Source organism: Colletotrichum scovillei (assembly GCF_011075155.1).
Source record: "Colletotrichum scovillei strain TJNH1 chromosome Unknown Contig00010, whole genome shotgun sequence".
Lineage (NCBI taxonomy): Eukaryota > Fungi > Ascomycota > Sordariomycetes > Glomerellales > Glomerellaceae > Colletotrichum > Colletotrichum scovillei.
The window spans coordinates 2,076,597-2,094,401 of record NW_023336268.1 but is presented as its reverse complement, the minus strand read 5'-3'; the positions used below and the strand labels follow the sequence as shown (position 1 = coordinate 2,094,401).

General features: G+C 54.4%; 8 protein-coding genes across 8 annotated transcripts; 5 read left to right on the top strand and 3 right to left on the bottom strand.

Annotated features, from left to right (window-relative positions):
* The first annotated feature begins 587 nt into the window (after window positions 1-587).
* On the top strand, window positions 588-3,154 carry HER10_EVM0010602 (uncharacterized protein). The gene is made up of 2 exons (XM_035480056.1): window positions 588-1,880; window positions 1,978-3,154. Exons 1-2 carry the CDS (start codon window positions 1,466-1,468, stop codon window positions 2,550-2,552), a joined length of 990 nt encoding a protein of 329 aa, XP_035328446.1. The 5' UTR covers window positions 588-1,465; the 3' UTR covers window positions 2,553-3,154.
* A 522-nt stretch (window positions 3,155-3,676) lies between these two features.
* On the bottom strand, window positions 3,677-5,710 carry HER10_EVM0004986 (AMP-binding enzyme; the record flags this gene model as incomplete). The annotated part of the gene is made up of 1 exon (XM_035474612.1): window positions 3,677-5,710. Exon 1 carries the CDS (start codon window positions 5,369-5,371, stop codon window positions 3,677-3,679), a length of 1,695 nt encoding a protein of 564 aa, XP_035327953.1. The 5' UTR covers window positions 5,372-5,710.
* A 435-nt stretch (window positions 5,711-6,145) lies between these two features.
* On the top strand, window positions 6,146-8,005 carry HER10_EVM0004063 (uncharacterized protein; the record flags this gene model as incomplete). Its single annotated transcript, XM_035473720.1, has 2 exons — window positions 6,146-6,904; window positions 6,962-8,005. The coding sequence occupies 2 exons, from the start codon at window positions 6,146-6,148 to the stop codon at window positions 8,003-8,005; spliced, it is 1,803 nt and encodes a 600-aa protein (XP_035327856.1).
* A 377-nt stretch (window positions 8,006-8,382) lies between these two features.
* HER10_EVM0004844 (peroxisomal multifunctional enzyme) lies at window positions 8,383-9,576 on the top strand (the record flags this gene model as incomplete). Its single annotated transcript, XM_035474475.1, has 4 exons — window positions 8,383-8,511; window positions 8,610-8,901; window positions 8,955-9,456; window positions 9,531-9,576. The coding sequence occupies 4 exons, from the start codon at window positions 8,383-8,385 to the stop codon at window positions 9,574-9,576; spliced, it is 969 nt and encodes a 322-aa protein (XP_035327936.1).
* A 631-nt stretch (window positions 9,577-10,207) lies between these two features.
* Window positions 10,208-11,125, bottom strand: HER10_EVM0013311 (carnitinyl-CoA dehydratase; the record flags this gene model as incomplete). The annotated part of the gene is made up of 2 exons (XM_035482673.1): window positions 10,208-10,671; window positions 10,738-11,125. The coding sequence occupies 2 exons, from the start codon at window positions 11,123-11,125 to the stop codon at window positions 10,208-10,210; spliced, it is 852 nt and encodes a 283-aa protein (XP_035328690.1).
* Window positions 11,126-12,017: 892 nt separating this feature from the next.
* HER10_EVM0005378 (enoyl-CoA hydratase/isomerase) lies at window positions 12,018-12,851 on the top strand (the record flags this gene model as incomplete). The annotated part of the gene is made up of 1 exon (XM_035474999.1): window positions 12,018-12,851. The coding sequence occupies one exon, from the start codon at window positions 12,018-12,020 to the stop codon at window positions 12,849-12,851; it is 834 nt and encodes a 277-aa protein (XP_035327983.1).
* Window positions 12,852-13,851: 1,000 nt separating this feature from the next.
* Window positions 13,852-15,906, top strand: HER10_EVM0006266 (fungal trichothecene efflux pump; the record flags this gene model as incomplete). The annotated part of the gene is made up of 7 exons (XM_035475857.1): window positions 13,852-14,028; window positions 14,078-14,159; window positions 14,212-14,544; window positions 14,603-14,770; window positions 14,829-15,070; window positions 15,118-15,204; window positions 15,256-15,906. 7 exons carry the CDS (start codon window positions 13,852-13,854, stop codon window positions 15,904-15,906), a joined length of 1,740 nt encoding a protein of 579 aa, XP_035328068.1.
* A 266-nt stretch (window positions 15,907-16,172) lies between these two features.
* On the bottom strand, window positions 16,173-17,324 carry HER10_EVM0013187 (uncharacterized protein; the record flags this gene model as incomplete). Its single annotated transcript, XM_035482551.1, has 2 exons — window positions 16,173-16,994; window positions 17,124-17,324. The coding sequence occupies 2 exons, from the start codon at window positions 17,322-17,324 to the stop codon at window positions 16,173-16,175; spliced, it is 1,023 nt and encodes a 340-aa protein (XP_035328679.1).
* Window positions 17,325-17,805: the final 481 nt, after the last annotated feature.

The window sequence follows — 17,805 nt, the reverse complement described above, 5'->3', positions numbered from 1 at the left end:
TGTAGCTACACTACTGTGCAGTACAGGCGTTGCAAGTGGTGTTCGTCTGCTCTACCTGAGCTAAAACAGAGCTGTCTCCAGTTTGGCCTGTCAAACGTCAAGTTTGGGACCCTTCAAGAGGAGAACAGATGAGACGGCGTTCAATCTTCCGAAGTCTTTAGAGATGCTAGTCACCACACCGCAAGTATGTGATACTCAAATGTCAAGACGCACCGGCAAACTCAACGGAGGACACTACGGCACTCCGGCACCGTGAATGGCGGCATGGCATACAGATAAAGTGAAAGCCTACATGTTAATGACCAAACACACAAATCCATGGCACGCCGTGAGACCTGCGCCCAGAGCACGCCAACACTTGCTCGACAGGGGCGCTCCGGGTTCCAACCATTGATTCTGGAGCTTGCCGAGACAACAACGTGCTGAACTGATGGTCGACTCCGTGCAAGCTCCATCTTCCAAGACCACGGTGCCCATCTGTCTGCGCCCTTCACCCTATCACCAACCTCCTTGGCGTTCTCCGCCCATTATCAACTGGTTGCCACGCTGCCGTGCCATGCCCGCGATTGTCTCTTGCCAAGCATGCGTTCCTCACGCCCAGCATCCTCCTCATTGGGTGCCGTATTGCCCATGATCCAGCGCTGGACCGCTGGTCCCCTCGCCGAAATGGCCTTTAGGCTTGAGGGAGCGGGACATGCGGAGCAGAAGAAGAAAGGCCATTCCACCTTGGATTTCACCCCATTCTCTTCTTCCCACTTGTTGCTTACTTGACTGGTCCGAGTCTTCTTCTTCCATTGAAGCCTTCAAGTTTCCTAGCGCCATCTGCTCTACCTTACTCTCCAGCCACCCAACACACACACGAAGTGGTGCGCTACACTAGCTCAACTGGCGCAACCAGCCCTGGACTTTGGGGACTCGGCTCGAACTCGAGAATCGCGAACGAATACGGATACATTTGCGTGCTTACTTACTGCCGCCTGCGTCCGCTACCGCTGCTTTGCTACCAACGCCCAATGCCCCTCCATTCCATGTTCGTATGACGCGTTGCGAGACCCCAAGCCGGCAAACATCCGCTTCTTCTGGGTCCTTATTTTTTGGCCCTTTCTTTCCTTGTGGATTCCCCTTGCTCAGCGGCGCCGCTTAATATTTGATACCCAGCAAGGTACGGCACGCTGAGCTGTAGAGAACCGGGACGAAGTGGTCCATCACCAGCCGATCTCTGCTTTCTCTTACGATCCATGTCGATCTGTTGTTCTTAGAGACGCAGCTCATTGCGACCTGGTTCCCCTCGAGATATTCTTCCCTCTCTTGCAACCTGAGACTTCTCATCATATTGGAGCGAACAAAGGTGGACTCGACTCAGGAATATACGGGCGAGGACTCTTCTACATGCACTTTCACCCACTGCGTCTGTGCTCCCCAGACATTTGAAGCTTCGCACAGCATCGAGAGACCCTTCAAGACCATGTTCACAAACACACAACGACTGCTGTCAGCCTTTGCGGCGACTGCTCTCCTCTTCGCAACTTCATCATCAGCCGCAGCCGTTCAACCCCGGCAAGGTCCAGGTCCGGTCAACGACTGGATCTCCGTTGACTCAAATGGCAATGCCCGAACCATCTCACCATCAGTCGTCACTAGCAATGGCGCACGCACAACAATCAGCCCGCCACCGTACTCATTAACGGGCTCCGTCTACACCGTCACGGCCACCACCGGCGGACTCACAACCAGCACAGGCGTACCGCCGCCGCCGCAAGCAAGCAATACCCAGGGATTTGGAGGAGTTTTCGCCGTGTGCAACAATAGGGTCGGCCAGGATGGTCCGTTTTGTCAACCTCGACGGGGTAGCACTCTGCACGTGGAGTCGACGTACTACAGTAAGCTTAAATTCATCCCGTCCCGTTCATGTCTGAATCGCGGGACGGCCTTAAGCACCCCTCTTCAAAATCAGGTTGCTAACGATAATCTCAAAAGTCACTTGGGATACGACATTCTTTGCAGATCCCGCCACGCCCATTGGCATCGTCGGCTTCGATGTAGACAACGGCATCACCGACAACGCACCCGCATTCTCCGTAACAAACCTCAGCGGCGGCGATGGCTGGGTTCCCTGGACCCCTCACCTTACCGACCTCGAAAGCAAGACCTCCAACAACATGACCATCATCCTCATGTACAACGACCCCGACACGGGCGAAGAGAAGAACGTCACGGGCCCCGTATTCACGCTGAGGATGGCAATGGACACCGACACACCTAACTCGAGACCGAACCTCCTCGCCATCCTATTACCCGTCATCCTCATTTCCCTCGCCATCGCCGCCTTTATGGTATGGCTGTATATCAGGCGCCGCCGCCGTCACGCGGCCGTCGCTGCCGCGGTGGAGCGCCAGAACGCGGCGCATCCCACGGGACAGCCGCGGAGCATGCATGGGCAGAAGGGCAGCGCGGATATCCAGCTCGAGCCGACGAGTCCGCCGCCGGGTTCTGCGCCGGGGCGAAATGTGTTTCAGGAGGAGGTCCGCAGACAGGAGCGGGAGAGGGCATAACGAATGAGTGATACGACACAGGCATTGGGAACGGGTAATGACAGGAATCTTGTCTGGCGGAGATCCGTTGAGACTTGATGGAATAGGGAGGGGGTACTTCGTTTGGTAACGACTTTCCAGCGATATCCTCATCTCAGAATGAAGGCACGGCATCTATGACTATCTACATACCATGATACAAGAGACGGATGGGATGTGCCATCGCTCAACTTTGATCTTCCATCCTCAACAATAATGCGGCGCTGGTTCTATTAAATGCAGTGTGTGAGGTCTGACTCAATAAACCCAATGTACCCAGGCGGCCATAATGACGGGTCGCTAGAGTCAACCTCTTGACTTCTACCGTCGCATGCAGCGGTATACAGAATATGGCCTTGCTGAAACCAATGCTCTGAGTCAAAGGCAAACCATGACCATGGCCCGTCTAGTACGATGTCTATTAGTCGCCCAAGGTGAGTCTAGCAACGAGTATCCGTAGAGATTGAACATCATGGTGATCAATCTACTGCGGTGGGCCTACCGGCTGCCTCGGGTCCGCGGGCGGCCGCGGAGATCCGGTCGCTTGGTGGAGTGTCAAGGGGCCCGAATGGATCTTTCACAACTCCCATCTTTTTGTTGTTCACCTCGGCTGCCGCAATTCCGGCTTGAGGGGAACTTGGCCTGTTCAGTAGGCTTGACCATAGATCAACTGAATCATGATCCGAACGGAGAGAGTGCTGGTTACGATTGGATATCAGCATCGATCCAACATGAAGGCATGTTGCAGGGTGAGCGACAGGCAGCAAGGTTGAACCAGCCTAGATCGGCCTCGAGCTTGGCCTCCAGAGATCGTTGTGCTTCATTCAGTCCCACAGTTAGGTAAAGCGAAGATAAGCTTTCAATATGGACAGGTGCGTTCAAATGAGAATGCGGCAGTATCAAGTTACCAGAGCTCCTTATGGACTCGAAATCATCCGCTTTTTACAATATACACTATATGACTGATTCCATGAAGGCTGAGGTGCCGAGATCAAAAGCCATAGACACTCTTTGGGGTATATTGAGTGGTATCGGCCCTTCGGGAACAAGCACGCTGACTTCTTAACGTTGTCCAGATCAAATCCATCTTTAGATCAAATCCACTTTCATAGCTTAGCGACGAACCTCTTACCACCCTCCAAAGAACACAACCCGTCAGTCATCCGCACCAAATCCCTCCTTAGAATCTTCCCTGTCGCGTTCCTCGGGAGCTTATCAACAACCCAAACACCGCCTCTCAGCTTTTTGTACCCGCTGACTTGTTCGTCTACCGCTTTCTGTATTTCCCTTAAAGCTCGAACAATCTCGCGCCCCTTCATCTTGGTCCTGCTGTCTTCTCTGAGCACTACCCATGCGGCAGGTACCTCTGTAAGCTGATTCTCGTCCCAGAGGGCCCCGACGCCAGACTCCCTCACAAGAGGATGAGAGTTGAGAATCTGCTCGAGTTCCGTCGGGCTCACCTGGAAGCCCTTGTACTTGATCAACTCCTTTGTTCGCCCAACAATTGACAGCTGTCCCTGCTCATCTATACGGCACACGTCTCCGGTATTGTACCACCCATCGACGGGGAATGCCTCCCTGTTCGCGCTCGGGTTGAACGCGTAACCGCGCGTGATATTCGGACCGCGGAGCCATAACTCCCCAGGGCCGCCCAGGGGTGCGTCTTCGGTCGTTCCCTCCTTCTGAAGAGCGGCCTCTATACCGGGCAGAAGCTTCCCGGTACATCCATCAGGGACGACTTCGTCAAACCCCTGGTAGGCCACATACCCAGCCGCCTCCGTCATCCCGTACGCCTGGATGAGCCTCCACGGCGCTCGGCTGAGTAACCTCGAGAGCTGCGCCGGCTTCAGCAGCGCGCCGCCGATGTTGATGACCTGCGCCTTGGAGAAGTCGTACCGCTCTGTGACATCCGCGTTTGCAAGGCCCAGCACCACGCTCGGGACGCCTTGGAACATGGTGGCTTGCGTAGAGCCCACGAGTTTGCCAAATTCTTCGATGCTGTACTGCGGCATCGCGTGATGGAACATGCCGGTATACGGACCGAGAAAGAGGGGAGCCGTGGTCATGGCGATGTGAGCCCAGGGTGTGAATGCGACAATTCTACAGGCCGAGTTGAACATTTGGCGCTTGTGGTCTAGGGCGACGAGTTGCATAACGTTGGCGACGAAGTTGTAGTGCGTCAGCTCGACGCCTTTCGGTTTGCCTGTTGTTCCAGATGAAAGGTGTATTGAGGCCAGTCGTTCCGAGGTATCTGGCCAGTGTGGTATGGTGAGCTGACTTGAAGCCATAAAGTCATCCGGAATATGTCTCGCTTGCCTGCTTTGTTCCACGATAGACAATATTAGCGGTGGCTTCCAGAGTACCCCTTCCTGACGAAGCTCGCCCGCCGCCACATCCACGGCCTCCTGTATGGTGGTCTCTAATATTGAACCATACGCAATGATGAAGTGAGGCCTTGAGACCGCGATACCGTGGCCAATCTCAGATGCCTTGAGAGCATGATTAATGGGACACACAACACCGCCTGTCCAGAGGATGGCATGGAAGATCTCGAGAAACTCGACACAATTTGGCACCACAATGACCCATCGTGCCTGATCCGGTGGATTCAGCTTTTCCGCGAGCCCCTTTGCAATTCGGCCGGCGCGGTTCCGTAGCTCGCCGAGAGTGATGCTCCGGTTTGTCAGACTATCGGCGGCGATAACATGAGACTCTGGTATTGGGCTCGCGTTTGTGTGAAGTAACTCGGTGAGATTCAGTTCGCGAGGAATCTCTATGCGTTCAGATGTGTATATCCTCATGGTCGTGCTGGTCGGTGCATTCCCTCTTTTGAGTTTTGATCTCAAACGCACTGTCGGATGAACGAGCTCTTGACAATGACATGAACAACCACAAGATCCCAGAATGAAAGGAATAGTCGCAGAGTCGTATTCTCGATCAGTGTCAGGAACAGTCGGTACGAAATAGTCCGACGACGACGGCGAGGAAGAGCCTCAACTTGTTTGAGCCGCTTATGCCGTTGAACTCGCGCTTACATCCCACCTTTCCTAGACAACTAGAGTTACTGCGCGGGATGAGTGAGCGGCTTCTGCGGACCTTATCCGATGATTCCCTGCGTCGGGTAATGAGGTAAAAGGAGGGCGCGCAGTAGCAGGGAACAGGTTGGCTACTAAGAGGCAGATTTCCCTTCAAGCGTCGCCCAAGGCGGGATGCAATGAGTAACCCCCCACAAGGTAGAGGAGGGGGGAGACCGAGACAATGATGTGCGGAGAAGAGAGCACCTCTGCATGAAACTTCTGAATCACCATAGTCTTGGTCGCACTCGGGGAGCATCCGCAGGCGCAACTCTGCCAAACAGAGTTTCTGCGGTGATCCTTGTGGGACGCTGTAGGTGCGAGGTCAAAACGTCGAGGCGGCAGCTCGAGCGGCGCCGTCGGCACAGTTCGGTGTTTTGAAGGGCGAGAGGGTCATACGATGGCCTCAACGTCGAAACAACGTTTCTAGTGCTCGAATGATATATCCGCGGGCTATTCGATTCAAGGTTAACTCGCACCAAATAACATTCATCCTGCCATATGGATCCGCCTCGACGACCTATACGCATCGGCAATTGCTCTGGCGCCATCAACGACGGCATTGATCAGATATACCGCCTGGCCAAGTACGGTAATGTAGACGCAATCACTGCCGACTACCTCGCAGAGTTCAACATCGCCTGGAAGGCAATCGAGCTCCAAACTCAACCAGAGCTGGGATACGAGCCAAACTTCCTCGAGCAACTCGCCTGGCACAGCGGCGACGCAGCGCGCCTCGTCGCCGAGAAAGGCATCAAAATTGTCCACGATGGCGGAGCCCTGAACCCCCGGGGCCTCGCCGACCAGACGTACGCGTACTTTGAAAGCCTCGGCATCCGCAACGTCAAGATCGCGTGGGTAAGCGGCGACAACGTGACCGATGCCGTAAAACGCGGCGCGTTCGGGCGAGTCATGCATCTCGACCAGCCCAGCGTCGAGTTTGATCCGCACTCGCAGGGTGACGATCTCCTTGCGGCCAACGCCTATACGGGCATGGCTGGCATTGTGCGTGCGCTGGAGCTTGGCGCCGACATCGTCATCTGCGGGAGATGCACCGATGCAAGTCCCGTAATGGGCCTTGCGACGTGGTGGCATGGGTGGCAGACGACGGAGTACGATGTGCTTGCTGCGAGTCTGATGGCCGGGCACTTGATCGAGTGCGGACCGTATGTGACGGGAGGGAACTACTGCGGTCAGCGCGAGGTGCCGGATCTCCATCATGCCGGGTTCCCCATTGCGGAGATCGGAGCCGACGGCGGCGTTGTCATCACGAAGCCGGAGGGTTCCAACGGGCTGGTGTCTGTTGATACTTGCAAGGCGCAATTGCTTTATGAGATACAGGGCGTCTACTATCTCAGTCCGGATGTTGTAGCCGATATTGAGGAGGCAACCTTCACACAGCTTGGTAAAGATCGCGTTCGATTATCGGGTGTGAGGGCTCTGCCGCCACCGTCTACGACCAAGCTGTCCATCTGCTTGATGGGAGGGTACCAGGCCGAGATATCGGCGTACGCGACTGGACTAGACACCGACTTCAAGTTCGAGGTGCTTAAGAGCCAGGTATTGGGCCAAATCAAACAGTCCGATTTTACGACGTTCAGCATCGAGAAGTACGGTTCATCAGTGGTAGATCCACGGTCACAAAAGCTATGTACAACGCATTTCCGCATGTTTGCACAGTCTCGGACCAAGTCAGCGTTTGAGCAGTTCAAGAAAGCAATCTTTTACAATGGCTTACAAGGCTATTGCGGTCTTCATCTAGGTATGGACTGGAGGACTATGGAACCGAGGCCGTACGTCAGGTACTTCCCGGCCCTGATACCACAGTCCCGGATTCCCCTGGTCGTGAGTTTCGTTGGTGGTGAGAAACAATATACCATTGAGGCACGTCAAGATGGCGGCACACCCCCTCGCCAGCCCGATTACGATGCTACTGTCCCGTTGTCGAAAGTCGCGCTGTCTAGGACAGTGAGGAGACCGCTAGGGGACCTCGTCTTCGCGCGGAGCGGCGACAAGGGAGGCAACGCCAATGTGGGCTTCTGGGTACGCAACGCTTCAGCGTGGCCGTGGCTGCAGGCTTTCATGACAAGACGGAGGCTCATTGAGCTGCTGGGAGGCGACTGGCAAGCTCGTTACGTGGTGGAAAGGTGCGAGTTCCCAGGGCTCTGGGCGGTTCATTTCGTGATCAAGGGGATCTTACAGGAGGGCGTTAGCAGCAGCAGCGTGCTCGATGGGTTTGCGAAAAGCCTGGGGGAGTTTCTGCGTGCCAGAGTTGTTGGCCTGCCGGTTGACTTGGTCAAGGTCGAGGATGACCGCCGACCACGCGGGTTTGAAAGCCGTGCCCGATCATCAAGGTTATGAAATCTCAAAAGTATTGTGCATATGTGAAATAAAAGCTTTCTCTCTCTGAGTAGACACTAAAAGGGGATCGACAATACCTTTGACCTGGTGGTTCGCGGAGGGCTCTTTCGTAGTGTCAACATTACTTGTGACCCACGACTGGCCGAGGGGAGAGACTGCGGAGTACCTCGGTCAAGGTTCAAGCGCCTGAGAGCGCCATTTCGGCAGTGGGACAAGGTGGTCAGTCGTCGTACTTAGCGGTCTGTGTCCCCTGACATTTCAGCCCGTTGATGAGGCCATGCCAATCTTCGTCAACCTCTCGACAAGCAACTTCATTAATTACTAGGTATTATACTAAGTACTCGGTTCAGCTCGATACAAACAAGGACACACACACGATGGCTTCGAACGATAGGCCGGTAAAGAACGCATCTGGCCGCTACGACAATGTTGATTTCCGCAAAGCCGCTGGCTACGAACATGCCCCCATCAAGTGCGCTTACAACCGCCGCGATGTTCTACTCTTTGTAAGAAGCTTATCTTTCTTGACTATATCCAAGCCATGTTCGAAGAGTGACTGTCATTATGTTGTACCAATGAAAGCGCCAGCTAAATCACTTGCTAGGCGAATGCCATCGGCTGCCAGAAGGAAGAGTTACATTTCCTCTACGAATTGCACCCAAACTTTGCCGCCTTCCCCACGTTTCCAATCAATCTCGCCTTCAAGCAGACGGACCAAGACGTCTTTGACTTTATTGCCCGCACCGTGACCGGCCACGTCCCGGGCTGTCCGCCATTCGACGCCCAGCGTTCCGTGGACGGAGAGAGAGGCATTGAGATCCTCCGCCCCATCCCCGTATCTTCAGATGGCCTCGACTTGGAGGTTCGAAGCAAAGTCATTGGAGTCTATGACAAAGGTGCGCAGGTATTCTTCATCAAACCTCGGCATACAATACTTACTTGTCTGTAGGCGGCGCAATGATCCTTGAAGCAGAGCAGCTGCTGGTCGACAAGAAGACCAACACGGCTTACACCAAAATGACATCCACCGCCTTCGGCATAGGACAAGGCGGCTACAACGGCCCCCGGGGTCCAACAAAGCCGGTCGTGAAAGCACCGGAGCGCGCCCCGGACGCCGTGCACATCATTAAGACCACCCCGGAGGCAGCTCTTCTGTACCGCCTCTGCGGCGACTACAACCCGCTTCACGCAGACGAGGCATTCGGGCAGCGCGCCGGGTTCAAGGGGTCTATCCTCCAAGGCCTGGGCACCTGGAACATTGCTGCACACGGTTTGCTACAGAAGTTGGGCGGCAGCGACCCAAGTCGTTTTAGAGCGTACGGGGCCAGGTTCAAGAGCGTCGTTTATCCCGGAGATACCCTCGAGACGCGCATGTGGGTTGTCAAGAGCGGAGGCGGGGTGGACGATGTTGTCTTTGAGACGATTGTGAAGGATGATGGGCGAGTTGCTCTGTAAGTCTGCTCCAGGTGGCATCCTCACTACCAAACCCTCCTTGTTACGAGGAGGGACGCTGACAATCACAAAGGTCCAATGGCTACGCCAAGATTCTGCAAGCGAAACCAAAGATGTAATCTTTATGCAGCGCACGCGGAAGCTTTCCAGGGATACAGCTGGTGGCCTTCAGAGAAGATTTCTGTTTTTGAGGCAGAGTTTGCGTCGTGTATCATGTTCGTCCAAACTCGGACAGAGTCGCGAATATATGTCTTTCTGTGCTGCTGCAATACCGGTCGTCTTATGACTTTTCGAGTCAGAAGAAGTAGAAAGAGTTGTTCTCCTTGAGTCGGTAGAGTTCAAACTGAAGGAAACGATGACACTGGCCAACAGGTCGAGGTAAGGCTTGCCCGTGCAGATTGCGTGCTGTTTGTGCGAAGCATCCCATCGGCATACCGGGCAATGCCGCCCAGTGTCAGGCTGTCAAAGCTTCTCTTGGAGAAGACCAAAATTGACCTCGGCAGAGCACATATCCACGGAAATATCTCGAGAAAGCATCAAAAATGGAATTAGAGTAGCCTACGTGGGCACAAAGTGCAAAAGTTGCGTCGAGGGGGAATCGAACCCCCGGCTCCCCGACGCTGCTTGATGGCAACGGAGAATTTTACCACTAAACCATCGACGCGGTCTGTTGGATGAAGTTATTGTGAGGTTTGAGGGCTCTTGTAGCGAGCTCGCCAGCCCGCGAAAATTTCGTCGAAATCCTCCCAGCTACAGATGCGAAGGAAACCACTTGGGATCTCTCTTCTCGCGATATGCCGCCAGTCCTTCTGTCGCGTTCTTGCTCCGAAGCATCGCCTCGGCCCATAACTCCTGTCCGCGCATAGTGGCTCTGCTAACGCCAGTCTCCCATGCTTCCCGCGCCGCCAATCGCGAGATAATGACGCTGTCGGGACTCAGTGCAGCGATCTCGCTGGCGTAGTCGAGTGCTCTCGCAAGAAGCCTCTCCTGCGGCACAATCTCCTTGACCAATCCCCAGTTGTGTGCCTCTTCCACTGATAATGTTCGGCCTGTGAGTATGAGATCCATCGTCCGGTGGTTACCAAAGAGCATCATGCAACGAGGCAATGCGCCGGCGAGGGCAGATACGCCGCGGAGGACTTCGGGGAGACGAAATGTCGCGTTTGGTGACGCGAAGATGACATCGGCGTTGAGAATGGCTTCGAAGCCACCACCTACATGCCGTATTAGCTCTGTCTTGGGACTTGCATCCGCGGTAATGTCCTTAGTGTCAAGCATACCGTGAGCGTGGCCGTTGCATGCGACAATGATTGGTTTCCTCCCTGTCCGATTGCTCATGCCCGCAAACTGACCCGGTGGGTAGTCGAAGGCAACGTCGTTTGTCTTGATGATATCCAATCTCTGCTTCAGGTCCATGCCGGCGCAAAAGGCTTTGGTTCCAGCTCCCGTAAACACGGCGCATCGCAGCTCCGGTTCGGCATCATACCATTTCCACAATGCACCGAGTTCTATCGTCGCCTCCACGGGGAGACAATTCATATGCTCCGGTCGGTTTATCGTAACAAGAAGGATGTGTTTCCGAGGAAAAGATATTAGACTGTGTTCAATATGCGGGTAGGGATTCTCAATCCAAGAAGGGACTGGCTTCTTCGTCCTTGGCGTCGCCATCTTCGTGATCGAGTGGCTCGCTTGGCTGTGAGTCTTACTTTGGGTTACTTGGTGCCGATGCCGTGGAACGCTGCGCAACCTTTAGGCTGTAGTGATCTGTCTCGTATCACCCTGTTGCTGTACCCTCGAGGCTTCGATAGCTCTGGTGTCTCAAAGAGTCGAATCACTTCTCTATCATCCTTCTCGCCAAGTTGATCAACAGACAATCACAAAATGTCGTAGACATACCTCGTCCGTAATGATACCCGACTTCCCGGCCAGTCCAGTGCACAGTGACCTGCCACGCATGCCCAATGCAGACAAACGAGAACGAGCGCAACCCCTCCCCTAACGATCCGTTGACGGATGCTCCCTAGCGAGTCTCACAGGCAACCCGCCTCGGCAATCCAGGCGGGAACATCCTTGTGGCTCATCACTGCGGGGTGTCCCACGATTTCGCTGTCCCTCTTTCACCCGCTGTAAAGACGCCAGAAACGTGTATCCCGCTGAGCACTGTTGGAGAGCGAGTCAAAGCCCCTGCGAAACCTGGTGCAATGGCCGTCGAGGAAGGCCAAAGCATCGGGGATGTGTGCCATGCAGGCGGAAGCCTTCTTACCCTCCCCCGAAGGACGCGCCACGGAAGATAGCCCGAGTGGGGGTTAGGTGAATCTTGGATCCAGGATGTTTCCTTTGAGGACCGGATGCTAGGATTGTCGTGTCTCCTACGACTTTATTTGAGCCCGTGAAGCTTAATAGAGGGCGGGAGTATGCAAACGAACACCGACACAAGCAGTTGACATCGTAATAGTATCACCGAGTGAGCAACGTGATTACGACTCATCACAAGATCATCAAGACTGCTTCAACAAGCTCCAGATAAACCGGACCGCAATATCAGAAAATCCTCGGTATGATGGGGTTCAAGACAGAAACACCGCCGCCGGCGACGCCAGCTTTTCTCAGGCTTTCATACCCAGCTCCCCGGGTATTGCTAGTACGCATGGACAGGCCAAAGGACCTCAATGCCATGTCTACAGCAGCCCAGTGGGAGATGGACTCGGTCTGGAAATGGTATGACCAGGAACCAAACCTCAGCGTCGCAATCATCACAGGCACGGGAAGGGCCTTTTCTGCGGGAGCAGACCTCAAAGAGTGGAACAACAGCATGGCCGACGACGCCGATCCCAGCCAGCGCATGGGCAACGCGCCTGCATTTAAGCCATTGAGCAGGAGATTAGGCAAGAAACCAGTTATCGCCGCAGTCAACGGGCTCGCCATGGGTGGCGGGTGCGAATTTGTCGTCAACTGCGATCTCGTCGTCGCCGCCGAGGACGCTTACTTTGGGCTTCCCGAGGTCAAGAGAGGCATCGCGGCCATAGGCGGAGCTTTGCCGCGACTCATACGGACCATCGGACTTCAGAGAGCAAGCGAATTCGCGCTGACGGGGCGTAACGTCTCGGCGCGGGAGATGGAGCAATGGGGTATCGTGAACAAGGTGGTGTCCAAGGAGAAAGTCGTCGAGGAGGCGGTGCGTTATGCCAAGATGATTGCAGCCAACTCCCCGGATGCCATTATATGCACTCGTGCTGGGTTGAGGCAGGGCTGGGAAACGGCATCTGTAGAGCGAGCAGTTGAGTGGACGCTGGAGAAGGAGTTTGCAGAGCTGCAAAAGGGCGAGAACATCCTTGAGGGCCTCAAAGCGTTCTCTGAAGTGCGAGTACCCCAGTGGAAAGGTAGCAAATTGTAAGATGGGCGGGATCTAATTCCAAACATGCCGTTCGAAGAGGAGAAGCAGAAGATCCCGTCTGATGAGAAACCCGGACGAACTAGATCTGTGTGGCCCTCCTTTCCCAAAGCTCTTGCTCGACCACCGTCTAGACTAATCAAACCCGTCGTCCGAAACCAGTCGAGATCGACCGGCCAGGTTTGTCCTTCTTTGTATATAGTCGATAAATAGAAAAGCCTACCAGGACTTGGGTTGCATGCGCTGGCAGCTGCACGTTTTTGTCAGCGTTGCAAATAGACCAGGTAATGGGAAGTGAGGGCAGCCATCACCAATATCGCCCATCACATCAGACTGGTGTGCCATCGGTCCGGCCCCAAAACGGGTTTCAACTATCAGTGCAGTGCAGCGCCTTTCACCAACTTGACATTCCATCCCGATTCAACATCTTGAGTCAGCAGCGAGCTAATGATTCGAACCACCGTCTCGGCCAGATGCAGAAATCCCAAAGTTGTTGTGCTCAGGTCGTGGGGTGGTCTTCCCCGCAGGCCGGCGCAGGGAGAGGCCCCGACTGCACAACCAGACTCCGTGAAAGAGTTTCGAAGATGTTCGAGTCTTCCGGGGGACACCTTGGTGTGCGTATGCCGTGGGACGGTGAAGCCGCGTTGCTGCGTGTGAAGAGGGAGGGGCGGGCGGGCAGAGAGACAGATGGACACATGCAGGCAGACAGACAGACAGACAGACAGCAAGTAAGTCAGATCAAGGCTTGCATTGCATGTCTTGGGGTTCATCTCACTGCTGACCTTGTCCCGTCACTTAGCCCTCATTCGACACTACGCCGCACATATACAGTCCTCCGTCGACGTTTATAGATGGCAGATTGGTCGAGAAAGGTCGTATAAGACTCGAGCACGGCCTCGAGTGCGCAAGATCCCGCCCGTCGAAACCCGTGTGACGACTTTCGATTCGAAATACCGACATACTGCGAGCTAGTTCCCGCATATCGATATACCGATCATCCATCATGGATATCTCCAAGAACGAGTCCTATCGCGAGTTCGATGGGGCGTCGATGGAGAAGTACCGTGAATTCGACCGTGATACCGACCGAGACGATGCTTCTTCGATCCGTTCCGAGGCGCTCGGCGATGACCTCCCTCCCGGCTACTATTACTCTCCCCAGTTTCTCGGGGCCATGGCGGTTTGTCGACACCTTTGCCAAGACCTGGATGTTCACTAATATCATCTAGGGGTTTTGTCTCTCAGCAATGTCGGCATACATCTTCTTGATCCTGCCAACAAACGTGCTGACGTTCATCAACGCTGATATCGGTGAGTAAAACCGTTAATGGTATGAGAAATATCATATGCTTACATTGAATAGGTCCGAGCCCGTACATCTCTTGGGTCAATATCGCCAGAACTCTCTCGCTGTCGTTCACCTACACGATCCTGGGCCGCTTGTCAGACCTTTTCGGGAGACGATGGTTCTTCATCGGTGGGAACGTCGTCGCCATCGTCGGAATCGTCGTGTGTGCTGTGGCGCATAATGTCGAGACACTCATCGTCGGGGCCGCCATCTACGGTCTGGGCGAGACGGTTCAGCTGAGCTTCAATGTCGCGGTTGGCGAACTGGTTCCCAACAAGTACCGCCCTGTCGTCTTGTCTCTCATCTTCTTGACCAATGCCCCTATCTCCGCGTTCGGTCCTTTCGTTGGTGAGTCCATGGCAAGAGGCCCATTCAAGGATACATGTAATTACTAACTAAATCTCAGCCCGGAAATTCGTCGAGAACCCCAATCTCAGCTGGAGATGGTGTTTCTACGTCAACATCATCGCCGTGGGACTTGCCATCGTTCTCTTGTACTTGTTTTACCACCCACCCACCTTTGAGCTTCTCCACGACCGCAAGACCAAGCGCGAGCTGCTCAAGGAACTGGACTGTAAGCTGAATTTCCTGCTTCGCTTCTCATATCCCTCCACTGCTAACAAGATGCAAAGATCTTGGCATCTTCCTGTGGACTGCTGGCCTCACTCTTCTCCTTATGGGTGTATCTTGGGGAGGCGTCATGTTCCCTTGGGACTCTGCAGCCACCATCACGAGCTTGGTTCTTGGTGTCGTTCTTCTGGTGGCACTCTTCTGTTGGGAAGCCTTTGCAGACCTGAAGTATCCTGCCATCCCTATCAAGTTCTTTGCCAACCGTGGTTTCATGGCACTTGTGTGCTGCGCAACGGTTGCTACAGTAAGTCTCCCCCTCCAACAAGTGCTACGTGGCTAACAGATTCGAAGATGTTTTACTACTCCGCTGTCTTACTATGGCCACAGCAGGTTCAGGCCTTGTACACGACTGATATCACCTACGGCGGTTGGCTCTCGGTAAGCAAGGTCTCAGACCGACGTCTCTCGCATCCAGCTAACAGTCACTAGTCCACTGTGGCAAGTGCTACAGCACTTGGTCAAGTTTGCGCAGGAGGCATCGTGAAATGGGGAGGCAACGTCCGGTACTGGATCATCTTCGCGACCTTCTGCATGGTCGGCTTCGTCGGGGCGCTCGCATCCCTGACCCCTGAGACGCTGAACACAGGAATCGCCCTCACCATCCTCGGCCCTTTCTTCGTGGGCTTCATCGAGCTGGCATCTCTCGCTCTGGCGCCCCTATTCTGCAAACCTTCAGATATCGGTCTCGCCTCGGGTCTCCTCGCGTCCATCCGCTCGGCTGGAGGCTCCATCGCCGTCGCTGTCTATACGACGATCCTGTCGAATCGCCTGGCAACGGAGATCCCGGCAGCTATTCGCGGCCCAGCCATTGCTGCGGGCTTGCCCTCAAGCCAGCTCCCGGCCCTTGCAAAGGCAGTACAAGCCGGAAAACTGGCCGCATTCCCTGGCTTGACGAGTGCCGTCAAGGCTGCCGTGGCAAAGGTGCTTCCGACTGCGTACTCGAAGGCGTTTGAGACGGTTTATCTGGCAAGTCTGGGCTTCGGAGCAATCGCGATTGTCGGATGCTTGTTTTCCAAGGATGCTCAGAAGCACCTGACGAACAAGGTGGAAAGACGTATGGGTGATGGGAAGAAAGCTTGAAGGAGACTTGATTTACTTGATCAAGGGGCAGAGTGGTGGGGGAGGGGGGGGCTTGTAAGTGTATAGATCGTCACGCTTGTAGCCAGGCTGTAGGAACGATTGTCACACGATTTGGCTTGAGGTGCTGGTGACTGTATTGCTTCAACTTCCTTCGCCTTGATTGTCTTCATTGCATGTAGCTACAGGACCGCGACCATCTATGGTCGCAATGGATGAGAAAATTCCGACTTCGCTCGCAGCAAGACGCTGCAGAGCTTCCCCGTACTCTACAATAATGACACCTCCTGGCCTCTGCGTGATGCTGCTTTATCTAGGTCAAATTCCATTGTACCATCCTTCCAAGCTTCATCAAGCAGCTCCCATGTAGACCTTGCCAACTGAAAGAGATACCTCTTCTTAGCAGCCGACAGCACATCATCCACGGTTTGTTTCCAGTCAGGATGCCGCTTAAGGAGTCGAGTTTCGAGACATGCCGTTATCAGAGGGAAGACGATGCCATTGCGGCACAACAGATGCTGATTCTCGGGCAGCTGACACGCCACACAAAAGAGATGAAGTCCTGATACCAGACGGTACAAGACGATTTCTGAACTCGGCAGCGCGTCCTGCTGATCGTCACCAACGAATTGGCCATCTTTTTGTGTTGCGTTTATAATTCGCTGCTCGCGTCTGCGGATGTGAAGCATGCCGGCGAATCGCCAACAATCCCACAACAAGCACTGAACGTACTCGCCCATTTCACCTGGCCATCCCCAAAACCGACTAATGGAGACCTCCGCCGTCTCGAACGGGGTGTCGGCGAAGATATCCAGCAGCGAATGCGGCACGCCAGTGACGACTTCCAAGGCCTTGACTCTTCCCCCTTTCCAGGAGTCTTGAACTTGTCGAAAGCGTCTCCAAATACCGAGAGAGGGACACTTTCTTCCCAGTACGAGACAGGGCATGTCCATGAGACCGATAAACTCCAAGGCATGCCGTACTGAGAGGTCATGCTCGGGGTTGGGATTGAGATATGTCATAGGAGCATTCAGATGGAAGGTTTCGGCGAGTAATCCAATGACGGGGGTACACGGTTGAGCTTGAAGGAACTATGTGATCCATCTGCTTAGCTGAAAGATCTATGCCACGCCTGGACATCTGCGGTCGAAGAAGGAGACTGGTAGTGATACATCCCAGGGTTCCGCCAGACGTAGTCGGCTATTATCGGGGTCACTTACTTGAAGAACACACAGCAGTACGCCAGAACACGCCGTGGCAGCCGGCATAACATCATAATGGGCCACGATTTCGCGCCGAAACTCCTTCAGAGCAGAGTCGATGTACTCCATGGAGGAGACAGACATGTCCGAACTGCCTTCATCAAGATAGGCTTGGATGGCGGAAGATAGCAGTACAAGAGATTTGCTCTTGGCAGACATCTCAACAAAGAACGGCTGAACCCATGAACACACTGATGTGCTGTAGAGGCTCATGAGGCCTGTGCGGAGAACTGTAAGCGTCACTCCCTGTTAGCGAGCTCAACGTGATATATCTCATCGAGTCAGCACAGGGACACGCGCAGTTGTGGCATACACTTATGGAAAAGCTCATCCGTAACATGTGTCGTCTGTACCTGAGGGCTAGGGCGATTCGGGAGTGCGATCTGACTTGCGAGAGTGTTGGATTCGGCTGGATTGCTAGTCGCATTGCTGCTACCTTCGCCGGCAGAGGAGTGATTCGCAGCACCATCCACCCAGCGCAGGGGCGTTGAGTATCCAGGGCATTGGATCCCTCGTTGAGTACAGGCTTCGCAAAACGGACGGCGGCGGTCACACTTTCGTTTCCGTCGCCGACAGCTCATACAACCGCCGCGAGCGCGTTGCATCTTGTTCTCTCGAATCTACAGAGTGGCGGCTCAAG

Bases quoted from the DNA above. Each gene is read 5' to 3' on its own strand.
- HER10_EVM0010602 (XM_035480056.1), top strand. From the start codon at position 1,466: ATGTTCACAAACACACAACGACTGCTGTCAGCCTTTGCGGCGACTGCT. The intron at 1,881-1,977 runs GTAAGCTTAAAT...TAATCTCAAAAG, and splicing joins CGTGGAGTCGACGTACTACA to TCACTTGGGATACGACATTC.